The sequence below is a fragment of the Bos indicus x Bos taurus genome, chromosome 11, assembly GCF_003369695.1.
Source record: "Bos indicus x Bos taurus breed Angus x Brahman F1 hybrid chromosome 11, Bos_hybrid_MaternalHap_v2.0, whole genome shotgun sequence".
In the NCBI taxonomy this organism is placed as follows: Eukaryota; Metazoa; Chordata; class Mammalia; order Artiodactyla; family Bovidae; genus Bos; species Bos indicus x Bos taurus.
Genome location: NC_040086.1, coordinates 105,015,335 through 105,042,391, shown reverse-complemented (window position 1 = coordinate 105,042,391; position 27,057 = coordinate 105,015,335). Strand labels below are relative to the sequence as shown.

At 65.5% G+C, this 27,057-nt stretch overlaps 2 protein-coding genes across 5 annotated transcripts; both read right to left on the bottom strand.

Annotated features, from left to right (window-relative positions):
• Window positions 1–171: 171 nt before the first annotated feature.
• On the bottom strand, window positions 172–6,645 carry AJM1 (apical junction component 1 homolog). 3 transcript variants are annotated; one of them, XM_027556863.1, is made up of 3 exons: window positions 6,579–6,645; window positions 4,847–4,995; window positions 172–4,771 (listed from the first exon to the last, which is right to left on the bottom strand). In XM_027556863.1, exon 3 carries the CDS (start codon window positions 4,717–4,719, stop codon window positions 1,792–1,794), a length of 2,928 nt encoding a protein of 975 aa, XP_027412664.1. In that variant the 5' UTR covers window positions 4,720–4,771; window positions 4,847–4,995; window positions 6,579–6,645; the 3' UTR covers window positions 172–1,791. The 3 variants fall into 3 exon arrangements, with proteins under 3 accessions (XP_027412664.1, XP_027412663.1, XP_027412665.1); XM_027556862.1 differs by having other exon boundaries at window positions 4,847–4,992; window positions 6,579–6,620; XM_027556864.1 differs by lacking the exon at window positions 6,579–6,645 and adding an exon at window positions 6,094–6,572 and having other exon boundaries at window positions 4,847–4,992.
• A 1,294-nt stretch (window positions 6,646–7,939) lies between these two features.
• On the bottom strand, window positions 7,940–27,032 carry RABL6 (RAB, member RAS oncogene family like 6). 2 transcript variants are annotated; one of them, XM_027556873.1, is made up of 15 exons: window positions 26,662–27,032; window positions 19,528–19,662; window positions 18,077–18,124; window positions 17,711–17,763; window positions 16,860–16,951; window positions 15,002–15,142; window positions 14,424–14,529; window positions 13,246–13,349; window positions 11,310–11,602; window positions 10,943–11,093; window positions 10,164–10,379; window positions 9,859–10,069; window positions 9,364–9,535; window positions 8,662–8,720; window positions 7,940–8,586 (listed from the first exon to the last, which is right to left on the bottom strand). In XM_027556873.1, the coding sequence occupies exons 1-15, from the start codon at window positions 26,789–26,791 to the stop codon at window positions 8,392–8,394; spliced, it is 2,106 nt and encodes a 701-aa protein (XP_027412674.1). In that variant the 5' UTR covers window positions 26,792–27,032; the 3' UTR covers window positions 7,940–8,391. The 2 variants fall into 2 exon arrangements, with proteins under 2 accessions (XP_027412674.1, XP_027412675.1); XM_027556874.1 differs by lacking the exon at window positions 8,662–8,720.
• Window positions 27,033–27,057: the final 25 nt, after the last annotated feature.

Below are 27,057 nucleotides of genomic sequence, written 5' to 3'. Positions count from 1 at the left end.
CACCGAGTCCCACGGTCTCCTAGACCGCATCCCCACCGAGTCCGAGCCCCTCTCTCCACCCTCCCACTCCACGTTGTTCAGTGGTTTCCCACCCGTTTCCAAAGGCCCGCCCCCCTCGGCTCCGAAAATCTTCAACGTCGCACCCACTCTGAACAAAAAACGAGGCAGCAGTGGCTACATTCGAGTTATATTTTCCTTGGTTCAAAAGCGCTCCCCCTCTGGAAGTAACCCCAGTCCAGGGTCCTTCCTGGGCGGCGCGTGGGGCCGAAGGCGGAGGCCCCTGGGCAAGGGGCGCGGCGGCCAGTTTGTGAGGCCGCGAAGGCGGGAGGGGCTAAGCGGGGCGCGTGGCCGGTGCGAATGCGCGGAGCCGAGGCAGGCGCGCAGGCAGGTGAAGGAACGAGAGGAGATGGGCGCGGGGGTGCGGGCAGCGATCGGAGGTGGGGGGTGGGGCCCACAATTTAATTGAATCGATGCCTCCCACCACCTGGCCCTGACAGGGTCCTGGGGCTTCAGGAAGGCCTTTCCGGGGTCCAGGCCTCGCCCTCTCGGGCCAGGGCCAGCGGGCACCCCTCGACGAGAGCGGGGATAACGGACACTGGAGCGTGCACTCCAGCCTCAAGCGTCCAGCCAGCACCACAAGGCGGGGCCAGAGCGAGTTAGAGCGCGGGCGTTTGCGCAACTGCGCCCCCCCCCCCCCACACCTCTGACGGACCGCCGCCCTGTGGAAGTAGCTTGCTCCCGCCCCTGCTCCAGACTGGGGACGAACCTCCTCCTCGGTCCTCACTAGGGCTACTGATAGGGTCCCAACTGGAGGGCCTCCTCGGCCGCTCGCGCTCACCCAGTCTCTGCACCTGCTCCCGCCTGTGAGGTTAGGGCCGCTCTGGCGCACGCCTGGGGCCATCGACCAGGTGAGAGCAGGCAGCCCAACCCACGCCCTGCCGGGTCTGAGCTCTGGCCAGCGCCCCTTCCCTCCGCTTCCCCGGCCCAGGACCTCCTCCCCTCTGGTTGGGTGTCTTGTGCCTTGGTTGAGGACCCCCCACCCCCAGTACCCCTTCACTGCTGCTTGTCCCAACCCCTGCGGCAGGGCGGGCAGCACCGTCAGTGTACCGAGGTCTGACCCAGTCTGCGAGGGCCCCACGCAGGTCCCCGCCGGCCCTGCCTGCCCACCAGGCCAGGAAGTGCTCGGGGTGCGGACACACCGAGACCAATCAGCGTGTCTGTCCTCCAGAGAGGAAAAGCCTCTGAGCAGGGTGCATCCCAGACCACAGGAAGCGGGTGGGGGGGGGGGGGTGTGTTTAAAGGGACAGGACTAGGCTTTGGTCAAATCGGGCTCCTGGACCATGGCGAGCCGCGGTTGGAGAGGCTCCGGGGAGGCCCTGCAGATGGGCAGGGGGCGGACGAGTCGGATACGCGCGGTCGGGTCTGCAGTAGTGACCCCTCCGCGCAAAGGCAGGGCGGGCTGGTCCTCAGACCCACCCCACCTCCCAGCGGGGAGCACCAAGCGGTCGAGGACCTGCCTCTAGGGAGCCCCGAGGACGAACTGGGGGAGAAAGAGCCCGGCGGGACTGGGAGGGTTGTCGCCGGAAGGGGGGGAAAGGCGGCGCTTCTGGAGACCGCGACGGGGCGGAGCTCGCGGCGATGTGGGCGGGGCCTGGTGGACCGAGTGAGGCTTGGGTGGACCTGATGGGGTTCAGGGTGGGCCCTGGGTGGACTGGGCGGGGCTTGGTGGACCTGACGGGGTTCAGGGTGGGCCCTGGGTGGACTGGGCGGGGCCGGACGCTCCCCCGCGGCTCACATGATGTCATCCAAGAGGTTCGCACTGGCCACCCAGTCGAGCGCGCGCGGCTCGGACGCAGCCATGATCATGCACATGAAGGGGCGGCCGGTGCGCCGGTCCGTGGGGTAGATGGTGGTGGGCGTGAAGCGCCGGTTGGCTTCGACAAACTCGCAGAGCTGCTCGTAGACGCGCGGGAACTCGTGGCGCAGGAAGACGCCGCGCAGCCGCAGCTCTCGCTGGATGTGAATGAAGGCCACCTCGCGTGCTCGCCGGCCCGCCTCGCCGTCCTGGTCTAGGCCCGCAGTGCCGGGCGGCGGCGTCAGGATCAAAGTCTCCATGTCGGGTTCGCGGCCCCGCGCGGGGGGGGGCCGTGCTGGGCTGCCGGCCGCCAGCGCCACTTTGGCGAACTTGCGCACCGTGGGTCCCGGGCTGCGAGGCGCGGGCACTGGCCTGGCAGGGGCGCCAGGCGGGGTGGCCCCGGGGCCCACAGCCACCGACACGCTGAGCAGGAAGCACTCGGCTGGTTCGTAGAGGCGCCCAGCGGCCGCCAGTTCCCGAGCATAGCTGCCCAGTGGGGCCGCATGCGTGGCCAGCTCGCGCAGCGACAGGTAGGTGGGCGACAGCAAAAGCCCCTCGAGGCCGAAGCGCAGGAAGTTGTCTGCGGAGCCGGGGCTCGGGAAGCCCAGGAAGAGCACCCCACGGCCGCGGGACAAGAAGCCGACGCGCGCGATGCGCGAGAAGGCGCGGTGCACCGGGCCGCTGTCGCGGCAGAACTGCAGCACGTGGCGGCACACGCTGCCCACGCGGCCGTACACGCAGCGCGCCTTGTGCGCGTCCCAGTCCTCGCGGCGGCACAGGCGCGAGCAGTAGTAGGTGTAGCAGCTGTGGCAGGACTTGAAGTAGAGGCAGGCGTTGAACATGGTCTCGGTGCGCCCGCAGCGCGCGTTGGAGCACGTCATCAGGTCGTCCTCGTCGGCGCTGGGCTCAGGGGAGGCGTCGGCCGCCTGCCCCTGGCCCGCGGGCTCTTCGGCGCTACCGGCAGACGCAGGTGGCGAGCGCGGCGCCAGCGCCGGGCCCCCGGGCCCCGAGGGCCGCGAGTCGAGCAGGCGCCGCAGCTGGCGGCCCAGGCCGTCGGACGTGGGCTCGAGCGCCTGGCCGGCTGGGGACCGCGAGTCGATGACCAGGTCAGTGATGAGCTCGTCCAGCTGTTCGAGGCTGCGCTGGCGGCCAGAGGCGGGGCCGTCGGGGGCGGCGGGCTGAGACTGGCGGGGGCGGCTCCCCGGCATCTCCCAGCTCCTGGCGGCCGGGCGCTCGGCGGCGCGCAGATCGTTGTCGGTGATGGTGATCTCCGGTGTGACGTACCAGTTTCGGCCTGGGCCCTCCCCAACACGGCCCTTCTCGGACAGGGACGTCTCGGACAAGGACAGCGCCGCGTAGCGTCGGGGCGAGGTGGACAGGTTCACGACGACGGGCGGGCGCCGGCCTTCGGGGGACGTGCCCCGCGGCTCCCGCGCCTCGTGGCCCAGCAGGTTCTCGTAGCTACGGCCCCGGCCCAAGGGGTCTTCGCGGCGTGGCCCAGATGCCAGGATGTTGTCCCAGGAGCGCGAGTAGTGGCGACTGTCGGTCGCTAGCCGGGGTGGACTGGTGCCCGTGCCTCCGTGCCAGGAGGCGAGCAGCGGGCCGGGGTCCGGCGGGGGCGCCACCTGCAGGGTGCGGTAAGGCCGCGGGCCCCAGTCACCCCAGGCCGGGCTGCCTCGCGGGTGTGGATAAGTCCGCGTCAGGGCTTCTCGATTGCGGTACCGCCCGAAGTCCTCAGTGTAAAACGCGCGGGCGGCGGGGCGGGCTCGAGGCTCCTCGGGGGCATAACGCGGGCCGCAGGGCGGGCCGTAGGCGCGGGGGGCCTCCCCGTAGTAGGAGCGGGAGGGTGGTTCCTGGACCGGGAAGGTTCGAACTTCTCCCGCGTAGTAGCCGCTCCCGCGTCTTGGACTGGGCCCCGGGGGCTCTTCGGGCAGAAAAGGCCTGGGATAGTAGCCGTCGAAGGGCGGGCCAGGGCTGGCCATGAAGCCCCCAGGGTGGCCCTCTGGTTCCTCCGTGTAGAAGAACTGGGTGGGCCCCGGCGGGGTGGTGAAGGGCACACTCCGGCGCTCCGCGTAATCCCGGGGCCCAGGGAGCGGTCCGTCGCAGTACAGCGCCCGGGGGTCGGTGCAGTACGAGTCACTGGGGGTGGGGGTGCGCGAGAGGGCCACGTGGCGAGGCCCGGGCACCGTAAGACCGTGGAGCTGCGGGGCGGCGCGGGGCCAGGGCGCGGGCTCGGGAGGCCCGCAGGGCCGTGAGCCCCGGGCGGCGTGCTGCAGCACCGCTTCGTCTGGCTTGATGTCCAGGCGGCAGCGGACGTGGGGGGCGGGCCCCGCGGGTGGCTCAGCTGGCGCGCAGCGGTTGGCTGCAGCGCAGAGGGGCGCGATGCGGCCAGGGCCGCCCCGCTGCGGCTGTAGCTTGATGGGGTGTAGCTCGTTGGCGAGCGCGCGCAGCGCGGGGTACGCGGGCTCCCGGCGGGGCGACGCGTCGGCCCGCGCCGTTCGCTGCGCTTCTCGGCCTCGGCGCGGCAGCACGGGTGGTGAGGCGGGCGCGGGCGCCAGGCTCGGGGGCGCGCGGGGGGCGCTCTTGGAACGGGCGCGGCGCCGGGTCTCGCCGTCGCGGGATCGGGCGCGCGGCGCGGCGGGCTCCGGAGGCGGCGCCTCCGGGCGGGCCTCCATGGCCACCCCGTCCAGCCCCTCCAGGAAATCGAAGCTTCGACAGTGGCGCTTGTTGAAAGGCGCGGGCGCTGCAGGCCGGGCCATGGGGCGCTCACATGGCGGGGGCCTCGACACGGGCCCCGGGGCCGCCACCTTGATGTCCTGGTACACGGTCGACACGAGCAGATCCGGCGGGTCGGTGCGGGTCATCTTAAAAGAAGTCTCCAGGCGTCAGCTCACTCGGCCTTTCGGGGCTTTCGCCCTGAGGGGAGACGCGGGTCAGGGCGGCCCCTCTGCAGCCCAGGCCCCGCTAACCCCCAGCGCTGGCCCGGCTTACCTGGGGCACAGCCCGGGAGGCAGCCAAGGCCTGCGGCCACAGGCCCGTGTTCCATGCCGGCGTCCCAGGCACCTGCAGGGGGCGCCCAGCTGTCCAGCCACTCGGGTCTTGCCCCCTCCTCCACACCATCCTTTCTGGGCCACTTTCTGCTGGGAGGAGGTGGGTGACCAGAAAGGGGACGTCATCGCAGCGGCCCCCGAGCTCCTGTGCTCACTAGTGACCGCTGGCAGGCTGGGGTAGACCCCCTTTCAGGGACAGGCCAGCAGTAGGGTAGGAAGAATGAGAGTGACCCCAGGACCACCCCACCGGTGCCCACAGGTGGGACAACTGTGTGCTCACTGGGGCCTTCACAGACTGCTTTAAGGTGCTGGCTCCTATAAAGCAGGTGATGAAGCCCGCTCCTAACGCCTAATGCAGAGCAATCCCCCCATGCTGCAGTCTGAAGCCCCTGGCCCCAGCCTTAAGCAACCTTAGCCAGCCTCCTGCACCCCCTGCCCCCCCCAACTGGCGCAGCTGGACATGCAGCCGTCCCCCAGCACTGTGTCAAGGCCCAGCGCAGAGGCCCCTGCAGGCCCTGAAGTGGCCCCGCCAGGCCCAGGCGTGGCACAGAGGCTCATGGGCTTGCTGCCCTGCCCTCAGTCTCCGTGTGGCGCTGGCCACAGCCGTGCTTCCGGAGCTCATACCTGGGCCCCAAAGCTCCCCTTGCTTTGCAGGAACCGCCTCTGACTCTCCCTCTTTTTGGGGTGGTTGAAACTCACCAAGCTCTTTGGGGCTGTCATGACAAGGCTGGGAGAGCGACCCCCCAATCTTTGCAGCGAGCGCATGGCAGCGGAAACCAGGCCCTGGCTGCTGGACCACGTGGGGGTGTGTGAGCTCAAGGAGCTCAAGGCTGCCCCCAGGTCCCTGAGCGGCGCAGCAGGCCAGGAGGCCGCCAGCAGGGGAGGCAGGGCGGTGGGTGGATCGAGCCCCTGCCACCTGCAATTCTCAGGCAGGCCCTCCCCTCAGCATCACGGAAGAGCTCCATGGAAACCTGAGGTTCCATGCCCCCGCATGCAGGCTGAGCTGGGGTCCACCCCTCTGTACTAGGCCCACGTTCAGACTTGGGCCAGCGGCTTCTCTGGGTGCCCAAAGCCTAGAGAGGCTAGGAGTGGAGGGGGGTGGCTCAGACGGGTACGGGGTCTCCACCTCCTCACAGGCTGGGGGAGCATGCTCCAAGGTGAGCTCGGAAAAGCGAGCTGGGTGCTCACCTGGCAGGGTCTCTGGTCTGGCTGACCCTCTGTGTCCCCGGTGTGCCAGGGCTTTCCTGCCAGCAGAGCTGCCCCCCTGGGTCAGAGACACCCAGGCCCAGTGCTTGTCCCCATCTCAGCACCCCCACCCACCTGTCCCTGGTTTCCAGGCCCATCCCCCTCCCACCCTGAAGCCAGGCCAGGACCGGGGGCTGGATGACAGGGTATGAGGCTCCGCCCCAGGGAGGTGACAGCCCGGCCTTGGAGCTGCCACGGCCCCCGAGGAGCCAGACTGGGCGACACCCCTTCCCTTGGCAATGGGACGGTCCGCCCCCGCCGGGGTCCCAGGCCTAAGGGGCCCGGCGGGTGGCCCTCCCCGGCGCGCAGCCCGGCCCAGCCCCGAGCCCCCGGGGGTGGGGACCGCCGTCCTCCAAGGCACAGCGTCCCCGTCCTCTTGGTCGCCGCACTCACAGAAGATCCGCGGGGCAGCGGCCTGGACCCCTTACCTGGGCGGTGCTCCCGCACCGCGCCCGGCGGTCTGCGCAGGCCCGCGCGCGCTCCGCCGTCCCCCGCGCCGCCGCGGCCCCGGCACCGGCAGAAGCTTCGAGGCAGCGGCGTGAGGCTGCCGGGCCGCTCGGTGCTGCCCCCGATGGCGGCCGGCGGGACTGCACTTAAAGGGACCGCGCGGTGGGCCGGGGACCTGCGTAGCGCGCTGGCTCCTGCTTGGGGCCGAGCCGGCCGCGCGGTGAGGGGCTCCTTGAGCCCTCAAGATACATGCCTGGGGTCCAGCGAGAAGACCTCGGGCCGAGGAGCGCCTGGCCCAGCCTGCTCGTCCCCACCTCCCGGACATCTGCTGGAGGGCAGCCGGCAGCCTGGCCGGCCTTGGAGGCGGCCCAAGTCCTGGCCGCGCTGCGGACAGCTCCCGGAATAAACGCCTGCGGCCAGCCTAGGCAGGAGCAGATGGGCAGCCCTATGCCCTGCTGGCCTCTGTGCTTCAGGCCTGTCTTCGCCAAGCCTTCCCCGGGCACGTGGGCACCCCCAGGGCCCTGCTGCTTCCTGTCCTCCCGCTGTGCGGCCTCCCCAGAAGGACAAGCTCCTCTGCTCCCCCGTGTCCAGGCAGGCGGAGGCCCCACTGCCCTGGTCAGGTGTGCACACCCCAGAACTGCATGGTAACATCCCCCCTCCAGCCCTTCACATGAGGCTGAGCCAGGAAACAGTCCAGGCTGGCAGATGGGCAGGGCGCTGGTGCCTGCAGCTCCCAGGGGCAGGGCAGCCACGTTCTGGCCTGTCAGCTGAGGGGCCCTTGGGCCAGTCCGGGTCAGTCTGGTCCTCATGGTAGTGGGCACTACAATGACAGCCAGCCTCACGAACTGGGTTACAGGTGCCCTTATGGGTCAGTGTGGTGCCCGGCCCCTGCCCAGTCATGGCTGCCCATCTGCGTCCTGGGTGTGGGGCTCTCTGGGCACTTGAGTTGGGGAGAGGGCGGCCTGCCCACCGCCCTCTCTTCGTCCTTAGAAGGCAGTCTGTACGCCTTTGGAGGGAACAGTTCTCGGGCACCTGTGGGTGGGGCAGAGCCCTAATGCCAGCCAGAGGGGCCTGCAGGGCTGAGGTCAGTGCCAGGTGGGAGCAGGGGTGCACAGCCGCCCTCAGGGGTGGGACCAGGTCCGCGGAGGGCGGCTGTGCTGGCCCGCCTGCATGCAGCACGGCGCGAGTGGGGCAGAGCCTGCCTGAGGCCTCCTACCCCAAGAGCAGTCACCTCTCGGGGAGAAAGGGCCCCATGGCCTGTAGGCAGGGAGCTCGGGACCTTCCTGCCCACCCACTTCCTGCCCACCTGGGCCGGGCCCCTGGCAGCAGCAGCACACACGGATGCGCAGTAAAACAGGAGAGCTTTATGGTCCGAGCAGTGTGGAGGACAGTGAAGGACACGAGTGCTGAGGGCCTCCTGCTCGGCCCGCGCATGCCCGAGCTCAGGTGCAAAGCCAGAGGCCGTGCCTGGAAAGAGCCACCCCCGCAGGGGCGCCAGCACTGCCTGGCCTTGGCGCGCAGCAGTCCCGGGGTCGGGGGACGGAGGCCTGCGGCGCCGGCTGAGCCGCAGCAGGAAGCGGGGACGGCCCGCATGCAGCAGGCCAGGTGAGCGCGTGCAGCGGGCCGGGGGCGAGCAGGGGCCGGCGGGGACGCACCCCCCCTGTAAACAGCCTCACGGGCCTCCTCGGCCTGTCCCATCCCTGAGAAGCGCGGGGGGCCGGCTGCCCGCCGCCCCTCCCTGCAGGGCAGGCCTAGCCCCCAGCGCACAGGCCTCCGTGGTCCGCAGGACGGGGCCTAGAGCGCTTCGTAGTCGCCGCCGCCCCGGAGGGGGCCGCTAGGCGCCCCGCCGCCCAGAAAAGCCTCCAGCTCGTCCAGGGCCGTCCTCTGCGGGCCCCGGGGCCGCCGCCGCCGCTCGTCCCTGCCCTTGTCGTCCGCCCGTTCCCGGCTCTTCTTATGCTTGCTCCTCTTCTTCGCCGCCTTGTCTTCCTCCTACAGGGGCACACCGCGGTGTCAGGGCGGCTGGGTGAGCGGGGCCGCCCCAGGGCGCCCGGGGGGCTCAGGTACCTCTCTGCCCTTTTTCTTCTTCTTTTTCTTCTCCTTCGCGGGGGGCCTGCCCTCCTTATCTGCAGAGGAGAGGCAGCGTCAGTGCCCCGGCCCGAAGCCAGGCCCGCCCTGGGCCTGGCAGGGAACAGCAGCCTGGGTTAAGCCGGGGGTGGGCAAGTCTGGTCTGAGCCAGGGTCCCTGGGTCCCCAGCGTGAGCACAGCCCAGAGCCAGCACCTAGCCCTGCAGCCTCTGCCCTGGGTTTGGGCAGGGCCCGGGCCACTCCTGCAGACAGACGTCCTTTCCTCTCTGCTCTGGGGACGAGGAAGGCCCAGGGAGGCCCCAGGTCGGTTTCTAGGCTCCAGCGGCCCAGACTGGGATGACGCCAGGAGCAGGCAGCCAGAGACTGTGGGTCCCCACGGGCCCACAGACCAGGCCCTCTCTCTGCGGAAGGCCAGAAAAGCAGGGCAGGACCGCGGCCCAGAAGCGCTCCCGCCCACCGCCCGCGCCTGCAAAGGCCTCCCGTGGGCTGCAGGTCAGGTGCCTGGGGAGCTGGGAGGTGGTCAGAGAACAGCGGGGCCACGCAGAGCGGGGCTGGGGACGGGGCTTCCGGCCCTGTGGGGGCCTGCCTGCCGCCCCTGTGCCCCTGCTCCGGAGCTCTGGGTTCAGGGCGAGGGCGAGGTCAGCTGGCGCCTGGCAGGAGGGGGCAGGCCCAACGCGGCTACCTTGCTCACTGCTGTCCTCGCGGCCCGGCTCTTCCAGCCCCAGCCCGAAGAGATCAGAGTCGTCCTTCAGTCTGAAGGAGGGGGCCAGGGGTTTGGGGGGTGCGGGGGGCTGCACGGGGCCAGCGTCCTCATCGGTCAGGTCGGAGAGGTCCTCTCGCACAGGGAACTCGCCCTGGACAGGGAGCAGGCGGGTCAACCGCAGACCCCCGCATCCCCCTGGCTGTCACGTGACCCCCAGGGGCTCCCGTTACCGCCCCAGGCCAGGGGCCCCCCAGTGACGATGGCCTGCGTGTGGCAGCTGTGACGCGGCAGCCCCCTAGCCATCCCCAGAGCAGGGTCAGCTGGGCCTGTTGTACATGGCGCCCCGTGGGGCAGCCCTGCACTCCCCACGGGCCTGACCTAGCCCTGGGAGCCCCCACGCATCGGGCGGCACGACCCCCGCCCACCTGGCTGCCCTGGGCTCGCAAGCAGCACGGGTGCAAGGCTGGTCCTCACCGCTCTCCGCTGAGCATCTGAGTCGCTCTCAAAGTCCGGGTCGTCCATGACAAAGGACAGCATCTGGGCGGCGATGGGCCCCTCGGCATCGCTCTCTGACGACACTGGCTTATCCGTGCCCTCCTCCAGCTTGCCAGAGGGGCCCTCGGGGCGGGGCTTTGCCGCCCTGGGAGCCGCGTCCCGGGGCGGCCCCAAGGCCTTTGTGGAGGACCTGGGGACGCAGAAGAGCGTCAGGGACCTGAGGCCGCCTCCCGCCTTCCCTCCCGCCAGGGCCCTGGCACCTCTTCCCTTCCGCCCCAACACACCGTCTGGTCTCTGGCTCAGGACACTTCTGGGGGGCCAGGACTGCAGCCTTGGGGTGCCCTGCCCCCTCCTCTGCCTCCTCCTCGCTGGACAGAGTGATGTCCTCGCTGGGCACGGGGCCCGTGGGTGGCAGGGGCCTGCTGGGAGGCTTATCTTCAAGGTCCACGTCGTCCTGGAAACCTGCCACCATCGGGTTCCCTGCCTGGGTCTCCCTGTCGCTGCAGGGAGGGCGGAGCAGTCAGAAGTCACGAGGAGGGCCCAGAGCACCCACTCTAGCCTCCAGGCCTGGGCCTGTGGGGCTGCTCCGCCCTGCGTGGACACGGCCAAGGGGCACCAGCTGCCAGGGCAGCCCTGTTGGGGGGGGGCCGCCACATGTGTGAGAAAAGCAGGGGTGGGGGCGGGTCTGAAGGGGACGGGGTGCTGGAAGAGGGCGTGGAGGGGCCGCAGGTGGCCACAAGCCTGAGCCTCCCCTTCACACCCGCCCTGCCCCCGGGGAGAAGTGCATAGCGGCTCTTTTGCCCCAGGCTCCGTCCAGCAGGCCCGGCCTGTGCTCTCAAGCAGCAGCAGCCCAGGGTCAGGCAAGGGGGACGCCTGCTGAGTCGCGACACCGAGGAGTCAGGCTGTGACCTGAAGCTGCTCTCCCTTCCTCCTCCGCGCACCTCTGCTCTGTCCCAGTGCCCAGATGTGGACGGGCGTGTGTTCCCGGAGTCCACACCTAATGGGCAGAGGCCCAGGCTGAGGATGGCCCCAGCTGCCCGCTGCCTCTGGGCCCTGCCCTCACCTGTCACTGTCCTGGGGGCCCCTGGCTCCCAGTCTCTTCTCATCCTTGGCAGGGACTGTGTCCTCCAGGAAACTGCCGTCCAGGCTGTCTTCAGGAACGAAGTCCTCCACGTTCTGGACTTTCTGGGAGGCCTCTGCAGCTGGGGTCGGCTCTGGGGACAGTGGGTGCCAGCTCGTGCTCACCAACCCCCCCATCTGGCCCATGAACGGGATGGTACGGCTGGGCTGTGGGGCCGCCTGCCCAGGAGGATGGGGGACCTTGTCCCTCCCGGGGCGGGGGAGACAGACAGGGCTGCTCCCCTTCGGGAAGGCTGGGCCTGCCTCCGGTCCTCCCTGGGGTTGGGGTCGTCCCTGGAGGTGGGGCCTACCTGGGGGCGGGGGGGCCGCCTCTGTTGCTGGCGTGGACCCAAACAGCCGAGCGATGATGCTGCGTCGGGGAGGTGCGGCTGGCAGGGGCGGGGCTTCAGCAGGGGCAGGGGGTGCCGGGGGGGCCTGGAGGGGTGGCTGCAGAACCGGCTGGGGCGTGCTGGGGCTGGAGCTCCCCGTAGACACTGTGCTGGGAGGCACCACGGGGGACTGGGAGCCGGAGGACGGGCTCTGCCCGCTGGTGGTCAGCGGGGATGCGTGGCCACGGCTGCGCGCCTCCATCATCTCCAGGAAGCTGCGGGAACGGACCACGTCAACTCCCCCCGCCCCGACACAGCCCTCCATGTGTGTGAGCGCACCGCCGCCCTGACACAGCCCTCCCTGCATGAGGTCCCTGGGGCTGCTGTGCTGATGGCGACAGGGTCCCTGCCCCGGAGTCCTGGGCACCACCTCCCCCTGGCTGAGGACACCGGCAGCATGGAAGCCTGAGCAGGGCCCTCCTCTGGGGGACGAGCTTTCAAACAGGTGTGCAATGGAGAGCCGGTGTCCTTGCCTCTAGGCTGCTGTGTGGAGACGGGGAGGGGCAGGCACAGTACAGGGTCTTGGCGGGGGCTGGGGTGGGGTCCGCCCCCGACCTTGGCGGTCCCCCAGCGGCTCAGGGCAGGCCGCAGTGACACCACTGCTGAACCCCCAGGGTGCCGCCTTCTCCAGGGACTGTCCTGGGGGCTGGTGGAGGGTGGGCACCATGGGGGGGCTCCAGCTGCCACCTCCCCAGGGGACCTGGTGCCCACGTTCAGTTGGAGACCTGGCGGGAGCTGGTCAGCCTTGGTGGGGGTGGGGGTGTGGGGGCCGGCATCTGCAGCAAGGCCAGCCTGACGGGGTGAAAACACCCCCACCCTGCCGCCCCTCTGTGTCAGAACCAGTAGCTGGACCTGCTTCCGGGGAGGCCCCAAAGTCCCTCCCTGAGGCCCTGGGGCGGCAAGGAGACAGGAGGGTCCCACCAGAGGCGCAGGTGGAACAGCGGCTGCCCCGCCCCAAGAACACCCAGTAGAGCACAGGACACAGTTTAGTGGGAATTTGGGGCCAGGCCTTCCCCAAAGGGACATGCCCACCCCAGGAGCCAACCTGATCCTCGGGCAGACGGGGCTGTCCCGCGCTCTGGGTGCCCACGACCCGCCCTGTCGTGTGTCAGAGGAGTGCCTGCCAGGCCTGCTCTCCATGGGTCAGCCATCCCGCTGGACGCGCTCGGACAACACCCCTCCCTCTGCTATCAGGGGCCTGGAGGTTTGGGTTCCCCCCCTGCGCCCTCCCAGGGGCAAGGAGCTGTCTCCACGGGTGTCACCCAGGAACACCGACATCAAAACAGGGACAGGGCCTCGGCTGGCAAACAGGGCCGCCGGACGTGCAGGGGCCTGGGATGGACACGAGGCTGGTCAGCGGCGCCTTGGGCTTCACACCAGGTGGCCAGCAGCTGGGCCGGTCTGGACAGAGGCGGGGAGACCAGGCAGTCGATGCCCACAGCTGCACCAGGCCTGAGCACCCCCACCCCTGCCCCTGAGACAGGTGGCCACTCCATGCGCCCATCACACTCAGTGAGGCAGGCCCAGCGGAAGTGCTCAGTGGGCAGGGCGGCAGAGCCTATGTGCCTGACCTCCCATACCAGGGAGGCTGGGGAAGAGCCGCTGTCTCATCTGATTCCCAGGAAGGGCTGAGACCTGACTGCAGCAAGGCCCAGGGCCTGTACCAACTCAGAGCTGACGTGACTCGGTGTCTCTGAGCAGCAGCTCCTCGTGCAGACACGTCTACGTGGCGGGAGGCACGCACGTGCCGCCGCCGAGTGCAGAGCAGGGCTGGGGCGCAGCCTGGCCCAGCACGCACCCGCCTTCCCGCAGAGCCCGCCCGGGGGTCTGAGCGCGAGCGCGGCCCAGCCACACGCACATGTCGTAGTTCTGGTCCTCGGTCTCCTGCTGCACAGACAGCTCCTCCAGCGTGGCGTCTATGTCCAGCTGGTTTGTCTCCAGCTGCCGCAGCAGCGTCTCCCTCTGCAGACAGGAAGCAGGAGGCTGAGCCGGGGCTGTCCTGGTGTGATCAATTGCCCATCGGCCTGGCGGCCCCCAACGGACAAGGCCACCGCGGAGCCCAGAGCCCGCAGGGCCGCGCCCAGGGGCCAGTGAGATGCCTGGGTGGCTCCGTGAGGCTCGAGGGGCAGAGGTCGCAATGTGCGCAAAGCACCCGAGACAGCGCCCTGTTCACACAGGTGCCCTGAGGTTCGGGAAGCTCCAGCACTTGCTGAGACACGCGCTTCCTGCCGGCCCGGTGCTCCGTGGCAGGATGGCTTCCACTTTCCGCTCTGTCCACTGCTGCCCTTCAGTCCACGCTGGGGGTGTTTTCCTGCGACTGTGTGCATGCTGTGCTCTGACAGGAAGCTCAAGGCACCCCTAAGGGTGACGCAGATCAACCCCCAGGGTGCCCAGGGAAAGGGCAGGTAAAGGGTGAGTGCCTGCATCCTGGCCTTCAGGGGCCTCGTCTCTTCAGAAGGTGAGAGAGGAGGAAAGACAGCCGCTCTCACTAGTGAGCTCTGTACCCTTTCAGAGGAAGCGAGAGGCCTCTGCGGCGGCAAGAGCCACAAACCAGCACCCCAGGGACGGACATGGGGTGCTGTGTGTCTGTGCTCCGTGATGAGCAAGGCTGTCACCTCTGGGGTCTTGCCTTGAAAGCCGATTGCTTGTCTAAGGTCAGACACTGAGCCAGACACATCTGAAGAGCCACTGCAGCCTGCAGAGCTGTGACTGTGACGTGTGGGGCTACTGTTGTGGCGAGGCAGGGGTGAGCTGAGCCAGGGTGCAGAAAGCCTCAGCCTTTTCTGTAAATCTAAGAGCATCCCCCCACAAAAGGGAGAGCGAGACTCCAGAGAGGGTGGCCAGCCCGGTGGGGGAGGGCGCGGGCTTCTCAGCCCCTGCAGCTGTCGGCAGAGTGCCCAGGCCCACGGCGGGGGCAGCGGGGCGCCCACGAGGGCTGGTCACTGCCACAGGCCACAGCACCGAGAAAGACCCGCGCAGACAAGCTGGGGAGGGCCCAGCTCCCCAACCAGCCTGGGGCACCCCGGCGGTGCTCACCTGAAGCTGCAGGAAGGGGATGTTGAAGAACCTGTGCAGGTACTTGAGGCCGAAGCTGTTCTTCATGGAGGACTCAGCGTAGCGGAAGTAAGAAGATCCCGGGGGCCTGTTCGCAGGAGAGCAGAGTCGGAGAGCCTGAGGCGGCCGGGGCAGCGGGGCGCACTGGGCCGAGGATGAACCCGGGCTAGGCCGTCCTGGGGGCAGTGCCCCCGGGCGCTGGGTCGGCCAGTGGGTAACAGGCCCACCGTCCCAGGTGGAGACACGAGGTTCAGGTGGCTCTGCTCGGCAGGGCGCCCTCTGGTGGACGCCAAGACCAGGCAGCTGGGGCCGTCTGCCCCTGCACGGCCTCACCGTGCACCCCACCCATGCTGGCCCAGGGACCGGGCCGACATCCCTGCCGCACACTGGGGGTGCTCAGCCGTGACCCTGCCCGAGTCAGTCTCCAGGAGGGCCCGGGGCCTGCAGCTGGGGGGGGGGTGGCCAGGGCTCGGGCAGGGGCAGTGCAGCAGGCCGATCCAGGGGGACAGGAGCGTCCCGGTGGGGGGGTCGGGCGTGCCTGGGGGCAGCCGTGGGCCCACCTGTCCAGGTGGTCGAGGACGTCGCGCACGTCGTCGGGCAGGATGACGCGGTGCTCGCCCATGTCGCGGTAGTTCCCCAGCACGCACACGGGCACGTGTGTCGGCACTTTGGGCAGCTCCCGCAGGATGTAGTTGAAGGTCCTCGGGGGCACATGGGGGGAGAGGCCTGCCTGAGCCTCCACCCAAGGGCGTGGGCGCGGCGTCAGAGGACCCCCAGGGTGCACGCCACGTACCCTGCAAGCCACCCTGAGGGGTCGCCCCGTACCCGCGTGTCCCCAGACCCGTCCGCACCCTCTGTGGGCACCGTGTGCCCAGGCTGCTTTCAGTGGGGGCATGGGGCCCACGCTCCTGTCTCCTGAGTGGTGAGCAAGGAAGTGCACCCCCGTGCCCAGATTCAGGGCGCTCTGACCCGGAGCCCACCCACCTCTGGCCGCTGTGTGCACGCTCTGTGCACACTGAGCTCCCCGACTGGAAACGCTGGCGTGTCCCAGCGCCCTCTTCTGGTGACGGGGACAGCGCCCGGCACTGCAGGAGCGAAGTGGAGCCATGCTCCCTGGGGCTCTGGGGCAGCGAACCTCCCCACCCGCACCGGGTCTCCTGGGTGGGTTCAGCCTCCCTCCCGCCCCCTCCCCAGCCAGCAGCCTGAGGTGCGGGGACATCCATCTGCGTGGCTCCCCGTCCTCCTGGCCTCTGGTCACAGCTCATCCAGCCACGGCCAGGAGCTTCAGCAGTGGTGACAGGGCACACGAGGCCAAGGGGCCGTGCCAGCGCCCGCACTGCTCCCAGGAGGGGACGGCACCCCCAGCCCCGGGGCGGGCCCCCCAGGCCGGCTGTGCCCAGAGGCAGACCTGCTACTCCTGCAGGGGGTCTGGCCTCGAGCTCTGGGCACGCAGCGGCCCTTCCTGCTGAGCACCCTGCCGCCACTGGGGGCCACTCACACATGGACTGGCACCCTGTCCTCTGTGGGCACTAAGCCATCTGTCCCTGCAGGTGGGAGGGCGGGTCCCCAGAGCGCTAGGCAAGGCTGGAGCTGTGTTAGACCCCAGACACCCAAGTCACTGACGGGCACCCTGGGGTGAGTGGGTGAAGCCCGGGAGACTGTCCAGCCATGACATGGAGGGCCCGTGGTAAAGGAGCGCCCACGCTGGGAGGGGCCGTGTCCCGGCAGGTCTCGCGGCGGCTTCGGGGACGGCCGGGCTGCTCCGAGCGTCCCCAGCTGCGCAGCCACCGCAGCTCCCCTGCATGTCCTCTCCAGGCAGCGCGCAGACTCGAGGCCACCAGCCTGGAAAGGCCTCTGGCAAGGCCGGCCCGAGTCACGCGGGGAGGACGCTCCTGTCGGCCACCAGCCGCCCCCCAGAGCCGGGGTCCCGGGCGTCAGAAGGGCCTGGCGCTGGGCCTCCTGCCACGGGTGGTGCTATCACAGCTCAGAGCCGAGGGACGAGGCCCCACCCACGAGAGCCCACGCAGACACGACCCTCGGGGCTGGTGGAGGGTGTCCCCACACCTCTGCAAGTCCCTCTTTGCTCATCTTGCTCCTGAGCCTCGGCTGTGATGAGCCACAGCGATGTGCCCCCCAGCGAGCCTAGGAACGTGGGATCTGGGGATCCCCACACAAATGGCCACTCGACGCTAGCAGGGCCGCACAGCTGGGGGGCGCATGCCTCCCCACCCCGGCCTGCCGCCTGGTGCAGACGTGAGCACCCCACCTGGCCCACTTCCAGACTCAAGTGCTGAGGCCCCCAGGCCGGTGGCTCCACGAGGCTGAATGGCCGGGGCGCTCCCAGCCCGAGGCTGGCCCTGGAGCAGCGCTGGGCGTAGTCTCGGGAGTTGCAACGCCCTCGCAGCCCAGCGTCCTTACCACTGCTTGGTGATGTCAAACATCATGACCACCCCATTGCAGTTCTTGTACACGTCCAGGAACTCCGCGTCCAGGGCCATCTCGGACTCCGCCTGCGGACGGGGAACCAAACCTCAGAAACGGGCCATGACCCACACGTGAGTACCCAAAAGACATCAAGTGTTTTTGTTTTGGGGAGGAAAAAAGTCAATACGAGGCTAACTGGCGCGGCCACACGGCCTGCCCTCAGACCAGGGCCTGCACTGCCTGCTGGTCCTACGCGTGGGGCTCACAGGTGCTGCCGTGGGCACTAGTGAGCTGAAGCGCGTCCCAGACCCGAGGACGCAGCCAGAGAACATTCCAGAACCCACACCAGGGACGCTGTGGTGCTGGGGCAGTGCAACGTGTCCATGAAGGTTGGGGACCTGGGCCGGCGCTCACGGAACCTTCTGGCACGCTGTCAGGAAGCCGTGAACAGAAGGCCCTCGAAGCTGGCAGAGCCCGTCACAGGTCAGGAGCGCTGCCAGTCGTGTGGGGTCCTCGTGGAGCCACAGGGGGCCCATGTGTGCCCAGCTACACCCACAGGCGCGCCTGTGCCTTTACGGGCCCGGCCTCTGCGCCAGGAGTGAGATGTGGGCTCTCCACATGAACACCTCCCAGGCCACTGCAGCCCCAAGTGGGGTCACGGACGTGAGCAGCAGCTCGGGTCAGTCCGCCACTCCAGGCTGCTCAGGAGTGGCCACTGCGTCCCTCCAGCGCCAGCAGATGCAGTCCTCGGGAGGGCCGGGCCAGGCGGGCAGAGGGGCTGAAGCACAGATGCCTGCTCACAACCGCCCCGTGAAGTAGGGGCCACGCAGGACGGACCAGCTCACCTCCTGGGGGTCGTTCTCCATCTTCAGGCCGTCACCTCGCTTCTTGCATTTTCCTTAAGGACAGATGGACACAGTCACGGGTGGAGGCGCTGTGCCCGAGGGCGGCGCGAGCAGGGCGGCTTCTCCCTGCGCCCTGCCCCTGGCAGGGGCCTCATGCCCGCGGGGCAGTGCTGGGCGCTCGCCCCCCACCGCAGACCCAAAGCCAACATCACAGCCGGCACGGAGCCCGGCCGCCGGCCAGCCCGCCTGCTCCTGGAGCCAACAGTGAGCCTGCCGGGAGCCGGGTCGAGGGGGCAGCGGAGGAGCCGCTCAGACAGCTGCAGGGTGGAGAGAGCCGGAAGAGAAAACTCGACGGGTATGACTCACCTTTGTCGACTACATCCCAGACTTCAACTTTCACGACGTCGTCAGTGGCTGAAAAGGGAGAACAGCAGGATCAGAGCCCAGGGTCAGGCTGCGGCTCCAAAGATGGGCCTCCAGGCCGTGCAGACGCCACACTCCCCCGGGCGCCGCCCCCAGGGCTCCTGCAGAGGCGGCAGGCGCAGCGTCCGGGACGCTCCTTCCTGGGAGGCGGGGAGCAACCTGGACGCGTGCTCAGGTGACAGGACCCCAGGTCCTAAAGGCACCCCTGAGGCAGGCTCGCGCCCAGCTAGTGCCCTGCGCCCCCGGCTGCTGCGGGAAGGCCTGGTCCCAGTGACTCCACAGCTGCTCTTTGGCAGCGCTGTCTAGGGGTCGCCAGCCTGGGGTGAGGTCCAGGGCACATCCCCAGGCGGTCGGGGGCTACCCACCTCCCAAGGATCCTGTGGGGAAAGGGGAGAGACGTACGTGCCACCCAGAGGAGGGACAGAGCTTCACCCTGAACCAAGAAGGGGCACCCTGGGGGTGGGGCCCAGTGCAGCCGGGGCAGGGTGACGCCAAGCCTGTGTGGCTGCCCAGACGGTGCCTGGTGGGCGCCGGGTGGGTTGGGAGGTCCGCTGAGGCCCGGGCATCCTGCTGCCGGCCTACAGGGCCTGGTTTTCTGATGACAGGGAATGTTTAAGACGGCTCAAAGGCCTTTTACTGTCATGATTCCCAAGCACGCAGAGTGGCTCCCCTGCCTCCCCGCAGGGTCCCTCCCCTGCCTCCCCGCAGGGTCCCAGCGGTCACCGACCCCCGCAAGGGGAGGGGGGCCCGCCATCCTGGTCATGCCCGGGTGGCTGCCAGGGGTGCTCTGCCCACCAGGTGATTCTGCCAGCAAACCCCTCCCGGGACCCTGAGGGGGTGGGGCTTCCCAAGGGCCGCAGAGAGCTGGGCTCCGAGGACTGAGGAGCCTGCCTGCTGAGGCCAGTGCAAGCTGTGGCTGGAACCAGCCCGACCCGGCCCGGCCGGTCTGCTCCGACAGCCAGGGTCCAGCCCCTGGCACTAATCCCCAAGTGGACAAATCTCCTACAGGAGCGGGGACTTCAGGGCGACCCCAAAGCAGCGTGTGTGGCGTCCCAGGGCTGACTCCAGGCTAGGGGTGACGGCAGAGCCTTCCCTCCCCGCAGGCTGCGCCCGCCCAACCCCAGACTGGGGGTCACAGGAGAGCCCCCTCCTTCCCCACAGGCCGAGCCTGCCTGACCCCAGGCTGGAGGGGTTACAGGAGAGCTCCCCTCCTCCTGGCAGGCCACACCCACCCGACCCCAGGCTGGGTGGGGGTCACAGGAGAGCCCCGTCCTTCCCCACAGGCTGAGCCTGCCTGACCCCAGGCTGGAGGGGTTACAGGAGAGCCCCCCTCCTCCTGGCAGGCCACACCCACCCGACCCCCGGCTGGGCGGGGGTCACAGGAGAGCGCTCACTTTTGTAGCTCCAGTGGATGCTGGTGACCTGGATCTCCTGCGTGGGGATGTACTCCTCCACGAACTTCTTGCCCTGCAGCCGGTGCCACAGCGCCGTCTTGCCCGTGTTCCTGTCCCCACGGATCACGATCTTCACTGGGAGAGAGCACAGGTCAGGCAAACAATCAGAGCAAGGCAAACCTGCTCCTCCGCAAGCATCCACGCACACCTTCTGCACACTCATGTCTGTACGCTGGCGAGCAGGGAGCCCTGGGGGAAGAGGCAGCGGGCACAGGCTGGAGAGCGGGCAGCCCTGCTCACCCCCAGGTCCCCAGGGCAGCTGGCCCACACCTGGGAGTCTGCACTCAGGAAGGCAGCCTCCGGAGCAGGCAGGGCTGTGCGCTCCCCTCCGCAGCCCTGCGTGTCCCACAGCTACCCTTAACCTGCTTTCCCGCAGCCCTGCGTCTTGGGTGCAGGACACAGGGCTCCTCATGACACACGTGGGGAGATGGCAGGAAGCCTGGATTCTACCTTGCTGCCCAGCCACTGCTTAGGAGAGGCGTGCTCACGCACATGCCCAGGAGGACAGGGCGGGCTGGGGACAAGGTGGGGAGGGGGGCAAGGTCCCAAGGCGTTGCAGAGGAGTGGGCTTCCTGCCGCCTGCAGAGAAGGCAGGGGCTCGGCCTAAGAGTGTTCCAGAGAGCTGGGGAGCTCGGCAGAACCAGCGGGTCGGGGTGGAGCTGATGGCCTTGGGTGGGCAGCTGGGCCTCTGGGGAGGGAAGCTGGGCAGCCTGCAGGGAGGCGCTCTGGAGGCCACAGGCTGGGCTGGGGCAGCGTCTCCCCGGCTAGCACCGAGCGCCCGGCAGGGCTGGGCCTGGGGGCACAGACGCCATGATTCTCGCCCAGTCCTTCTCTAGGGGGCTGTCTTCTCAGTTTCCAACAGAGGGACGCGAAGTCACCGTGACACGTTGACTGAGTGGCTGCAGCTGTGTACTCTTTATCCTTCATGATACTGGTTTTGTCTTTTTAATTCATCTTCCCAGGGGTTCATCAGCTTGGCCAGTCATGGGCACACAGCCTGTTTGGTTGGCTGGACGCCTCTGTTGATTCTTCTTAAAAAGCACCTGCTTCTGTTTTTCCCCTTGTCACTTACTTCCTTTTACTTCCTTGGGGTTTATCCTGCTCTCTTTCCTGGGTTTTCAAGCTGTATTCTCAGGTCGATGACCACCCCAAGTATATGGGGAATCACAAATACTTCTTCAACCTGTAAATTACTTAGAGACGTTTCCAAGTTTCCCCTCGGAGCTGTGCTTGTCGTTGTTCACTGCGGCCACAGGCGTGGTCCTTACGGCGCACACTCCCAGCTGTCTGTGGGGACCACGGGGGTTAGGGACGCGCCTGGGTCTGGGGGGCTGGGTGCAGGCGCCTGCTGCTCCACCGGGTCTTCCGCCCGCCGGGCCGGCTGTGTTCCCTGCACCCAGTCCCAGCGCCCACGGCTCAGCTTCCCTGTGGCCGATGTCTACCCAGGGCTTGGTCCCACATCCCCGCTTCCGGCCTTTCTGTGCCACTGTGAGCTGGACATCATTCTTACGCATCACACACCGGAAGGAAATCAAATCACAGTCTTCTTTTGCTGCTGAGTCTGCATGGTCGCCTTCCCTGGCAGCTGACAGTCTCCAGTCCCTGCAAGAGGTTCCCTCCCCTTTTTTCTGCCTTTTCACAATGGGCAAGGTTTTGTAAATTCCTGTTTTTGCCTGGTATTTACCTGGAAGATTCGCAAGTTATTTCTGCTCTTAAGCTTCTGACACACACCTTTGCCACGGTAAGTCTGAAGCCAGTGTCCTCGGCCCCCACTCAGACGCCACTCGCCACTGGTCAGCTCGGGGCTGTGTGCTGGCTGCGAGCGTTCTGGCCTCTCCTCCTGTGTTGTCCACGGCAGCCGCAAGGCCTGTTCCCCATCTCTGTGCCCTGCAGACCTCCTGCATCTCCCAAGCTCACCGTCCATCCGCCTGGAGTGCACAGCCCAGGATCCATCTCGGTAGGAGCCTGGCCCCCGCAGACTGCAGGGCTGATCACCTGCGTTTCTAGGCCGACGGGGCTACCCCAGAGCGCCATCGCTGCCAGCGTGGGGTCGGGCTCTCAGCTGCCCCTCAGCGCGGTCACTGCCAGCGTGGGGTTGGGCTCTCATCCCTCTCTGAAGGCGCTCCGTTTGCTCCCTTCCCCTTCAGCTTTGCTGTCCTGAGATTCCCATGATGCGTCCAGCTCTGGGGTGTAGAAGCCGCAGCCTCAGGCTTCTCGGCGTTCCGTGTGCTCTGTGAGCCGCAGGAGAGCCTGGCCTGAGTTTCTGCAGTGGCCGCCTGTCCATCCTGCTCTTTGTTTCTGAGACTCCAATCGCACGTGTGCATGCCCGGCTCCATCCTGAGCCTGCACCTCGCCATCAGCGCACGCGCCACACGCATCCCGAGCCTGCGCCTCGCCGTCAGTGCACGCTCCGTCTTCAGCTGGAACACTACACTGCGTCACCCGTCCGCCGGCTTCTTGCCTTACTGACCGTGCTTCTTCGTTTCTGGAGGGTCTCTTTGGTTCTTTTTCAAACACAACCTTTCTGTTCTGACTCTTGATATAATCTTACAACCGTTTCCTTCTTTGATATGTTTCCGGTCCCATCACTTCGTGGCAAACAGTGGAAACAGTGACAGAGTTTATTTTTTTGGGCTCCAGAATCACTGCAGATGGCGACTGCAGCCATGAAATTAAAAGATGCTTGCTCCTTGGAAGAAAAGTGTTAAAAAGCAAATACATTACTTTGCCAATAAAGGTCCGCTAGTCAAAGCTATGGTTTTTCCAGTGGTCACATATGGATGTGAGAGTTGAACCATAAAGAAAGCTGAGCGCTGAAGAATTGATGCTTTTGAACTGTGGTGTTGCAGAAGACCGCTGAGAGTCCCTTGGACTGCAAGGAGATGCAACCAGTCCATTCTAAAGGAGATCAGTCCTGAATATTCATTGGAAGGACTGATGCTGAAGCTCCAATACTTTGGCCACCTGATTCAAAGAACGGACTCACTGGAAGAGACCCTGATGCTGGGAAAGATTGAAGGCAGGAGGAGAAGGGGACGACGGAGGATGAGATGGTAGGATGGCATCACTGACTCAATGGACACGAGTTTGGGTAAACTCCGGGAGTCGGTGATGGACAGGGAGGCCTGGTGTGCTGCAGTCCATGGGGTCGCAGAGAGTCAGACACAACTGAGCAACTGAACTGACCAACTTTAACATATATTTATTTTCTATTCTGTTTTGAGAATGAAAAGTGTTAATTTTCTCTCCAACTGAAATCCTTTTAAAATCTGAAATCTATTCTTCAAAAAGCCAATTAGAAGAAAGTGTATAATACCAGAAATAAACAGAAAGACCTGGTTTCATCTGGTTAAAAAAAGTAACCGATCTCTACTTCTAAGTAAAAAAGTCAAATCAATGTTAGAAACTTAGACATCACTCAGATAAACTAAGTGATTCAATGGAAAACCTTTAATTAAGATTCACTCAAGAAGTGACAAGAAGCCCTGACCTGAGAAGCGTGTGGCCGTTTTACTGAACAGAACAGCTGCCTTTCTATCCTCTGCCTTTTATTCTAAGGAAGGAACACCACAGACACGGGATTGGCTAAGGGCTCCAGAATCTCTTTTACTCCCTGATTCTATAGTAATTCACCCAGACTGCCACACACTGCAAGCGAAACAGGGTATCTTTTTTTTAAAATACAAAAGAAAGCTGCCAGTCTATCCTGGATGGGAGTGATGCATTCCCTCTGCAGGAGGCAGGACTGAAACCCCACGATGCCCTTTGGTGGTGCCACCAGCAGGGGTCGCTGGACAGCTGGCCCCCTCCTGGCAGCTCCTCCCAACACAACCTCCAGGGTCTCTCTTCACAGAGTCCCTGGGATGGGGCATGGCGGGAGGGCCATGAGGGCCTAAGGCCATGTCTCCCTCTCTCCTTCGGCTTGGCCTCACGCTCCTCTCCTGACCTCACTGCACTGCAACACGCCCTTGGCCCTTCTCCGTGAGGCCGGCGCTGACCTTCGGCTCAGCAGCCCCAGCCTCAGCCCTCAGCCTGCTCAGGCCCTCGGCCGCCATCAGGCTGTGTGGCCGCTTACTCACCGTGTCTTGTGCCCGCTGCCTGCCTTCCACTCCCCCTAAATGTAAGCCCCGTAGCGCAGAGACTATGGTCTGGGTTCTCACTGATGAGCGCTCGGTAAATATCTACTAAGCAGATGAATGCCAGAGAAGGAAAACCTATGAAGAAAAGCGTGGAGCATGTCTCAGACAGCAACGCTTGGGGATCCGCACACCAGCCCTGACGGGGCAGGCCGCACAGTCTACCAAACGCAGCCGCTCATGTCTGAAAGGAAAAGCCCTTTCCCGGTGACCAACCTTTCAAAGCTTTCCTGAGTTCTAGCACTGAAATCTGACTGGCCAGGACTCTGAATGCAGCCCGGAGCAAGGGCATGGAATCCACAAGACCAGTGCATCCTCACTCCAGCAAACACAGCTGACCACCCGGGCCCACCCGGAGCACAAAGAGCAGACAGCTCAGGGACCATCCTGCCGCCTCACACGCGAATGGCTTCTGACCCACAGGTGTGGTCCCGTGGCTCACCTGGGCTTTGATGCTAAATGTGATGTGTATGCTGGGACTCTGCATGTGAGTCACTTCTCACCATCACAGCAATTTACAAGAAAACGACTTATCTGCCGCAGGAGAACAAAGTTCTATAAGAGCTCTTTACCCATAAAAATCCTGAGTCCATAGTTATCATACGGCTGGTGTGCTTCCTTAAGTAAGATGTTTTGGAAAGTAAGTACTAGAAATGTTCTTTTCTGCTGACTAATAAAGGAAGTAAAAAAGTTTGGAAAGTGCGTATTAGCCCACGACGGGGACAGCGTCAGCCTGAAACGTCACACAGGCACGGGGCTCGGCTTCTCAACCGCTCCACATTTCACGCATTGTGTTCCACATCAGAATCTGCTGCCATGCAATCCCAATCCCTGAAGTGGGGGCTCTTCTCTGGAAGGATTCCAGTGTCCTTTCTGCTTCTGACCCACCCCCCCAACCCCAACCAGGGGGGTGTCCACCAGGGAGGGCTTTTCAGAAGGTAAACACTTTCCAGGCCAGTTTCCAAAGGAGGAAGATTAAGTTTTAACAAATAATACTATAACTAATAAAATTAAGGAGAGACATTACTTTGTCAATAAAGGTCCGTCTGGTCAAGGCTATGGTTTTTTCCAGTTGTCATGTATGGATGTGAGAGTTGGACTATAAAGAAAGCTGAGCGCCGAAGAAGTGATGCTTTTGAACTGTGGTGTTGGAGAAGACTCTTGAGAGTCCATTGGACTGCAAGGAGATCCAACCAGTCCATCCTAAAGGAGATCAGTCCTGAATATTCATTGGAAGGACTGATGTTGAACCTGAAACTCCAATACTTTGGCCACCTGATGTGAAGAGATGACTTATTTGAAAAGACCCTGATGCTGGGAAAGATTGAGGGCAGGAGGAGAAGGGGACAACAGAGGATGAGATGGTTGGATGGCATCACTGACTCAATGGACATGAGTCTGAGTAAACTCCAGGAGTTGGTGATGGACAGGGAGGCCTGGCGTGCTGCAGTCCATGGGGTTGCAAAGAGTCGGACACGACTGAGCGACTGAACTGAATAAAATTAAATAACGGGAACCAAATGTGAATTATAAGACGTGTGAAAATGAGTGTATTTTTTTTTTTAATATTTACTTTTGGCTGTGTCGGGTCCTAACTGTGGCCCGCAGCTGTCTTTGCAGCACAGGCCTCTCTCTAGTTGGGGTGTGTAGGCTCACTGGTTGTGGCCCGTGGGCTTAGTTGATCCTGAGCATGTGGGATTTTAGTTCCCCGACCAGGGATCGAACCTGTGTCCCCTGTACTGGAAGATGGATGCTTAATCCACTGAGCCACCAGGGAAGTCCCTGAAAATGAGTATTTTGATTTACTGTTCTCTTCTGGGAATGTGAGAGAATCACACACAAAATTGGGTAGAATACGTGCAAAACGATTCCTCTTTTAAATTCAAACCAAGTCTTTCCAATCAGTTTCTTAATCTGGCACATTGTTAACTGAAATACAGGGCTCATCACAGAGACTGGCAGGCTTCCCTGAAAGTCGGAAATGGGGGAATGTCCGATATCTTGTAGCAATATACAGAAATACTTAGGGGGGAAAGATTTAGAAGCAGAGAACACATTAAAACAAACAACTTCAAATACCGCTACCGAAAAGCCAGCAAGACGGAAAAACTTTAAAGAGGTCAAGAGGGCAGTCAGCGTCTAGGAGCTAAACTATTGTACATAATTTATAGCTGAGGACTGGAAACGATCTAGGCTTTCAGGGCATCGGGTAAATAACTCCTTCCCATAGAAGAGAAGGCTCTGCAGTAACAAGAGTCTGTTCCTTCTAAAGTTCTTCTAAATATATCTCTTACAAATGCTTCTTTTTAAAAAAGGGGAGCAAGAACCAGCTGCGCAGCTGACATTCTCTCTTCAAACTGAATACCAAGACTACAGAGAAACACCCCGTAGGTCAAACTAGCAGGCCAGCGGGATCGCCGGCCCCGTCCTCCTGCGCGTGGCCACACGGCTCGCGGGTGGAGAGCCCGCCACCCCTTTCAGACCGGGTCACAGACCACAGACTCGCCCCCGTTACGTAAGAAGCCCTCTCGGACGGGGTCACCTGGGCCAGTCAGGGTGCCGCAGACGCACCGTGCACGCGAGACGCACGCCTGTCCCCCCCGCCGGGCCAGCATTCCTGGGGAATGACCCACAGGCCAGACGGGAGAGCCGCAGGCCGAGGCGCCCGGCCCCCGGTCCTGCGGTGCTCTGGGCCCTCCTCGCCGGCCCGCATTACCTCCGGACCCCAAGGGAGCGCCCCGGGGCCCCCGCCATCCGCGCAGGCACGGACAAGGGCTCAGCTGGCCGGAATGCAGACAGCAAGGCCCTCGGGGTGCGACGAGTCCCCGCGCGCTTCCCGGGTCGGAGCTACCCGGATTCAGCGAGACTCGGGCGGCGCGGCCGGGCCCCCGCCCTCCCCACATGCCCCGCAGGCGCCTCCGCGCCGGGCCGCACTCACTGTTGTACTGCACCCCCTTGGCGAAGCGCCTCTGCAGCGCCTGGTTCATGGACTGCAGCCCGGCCGGGATGTTCCTGTCGCGGCCCGGCGCCTGCTCCGACCCCACCAGCTTCTTGAGCGCGGAGAACATCTTCCTGCTCCCACGTCCGAGCCCGGTACGGCCCGCGAGCTCAGCGGCGGCGGCGGCGCGGCGGTAGTCGCACCATGCCCCGGGTTCCGGCGGGCGAACGCCGGCCTGCAGGGCAGCTCGGGGGCTCAGCTGCGGAGGCTCCGCTCCGGCCCCCACGGCCCCCGGCGCGGCCGCTCTGTGCTCGTCAGCGCCGCCATCTTGGCGCCGGCTCAGCGGGGCGCAGAGCTACGGGGCGCCGCGAGGGCCACGGGAGTGCGGCGCGCGTG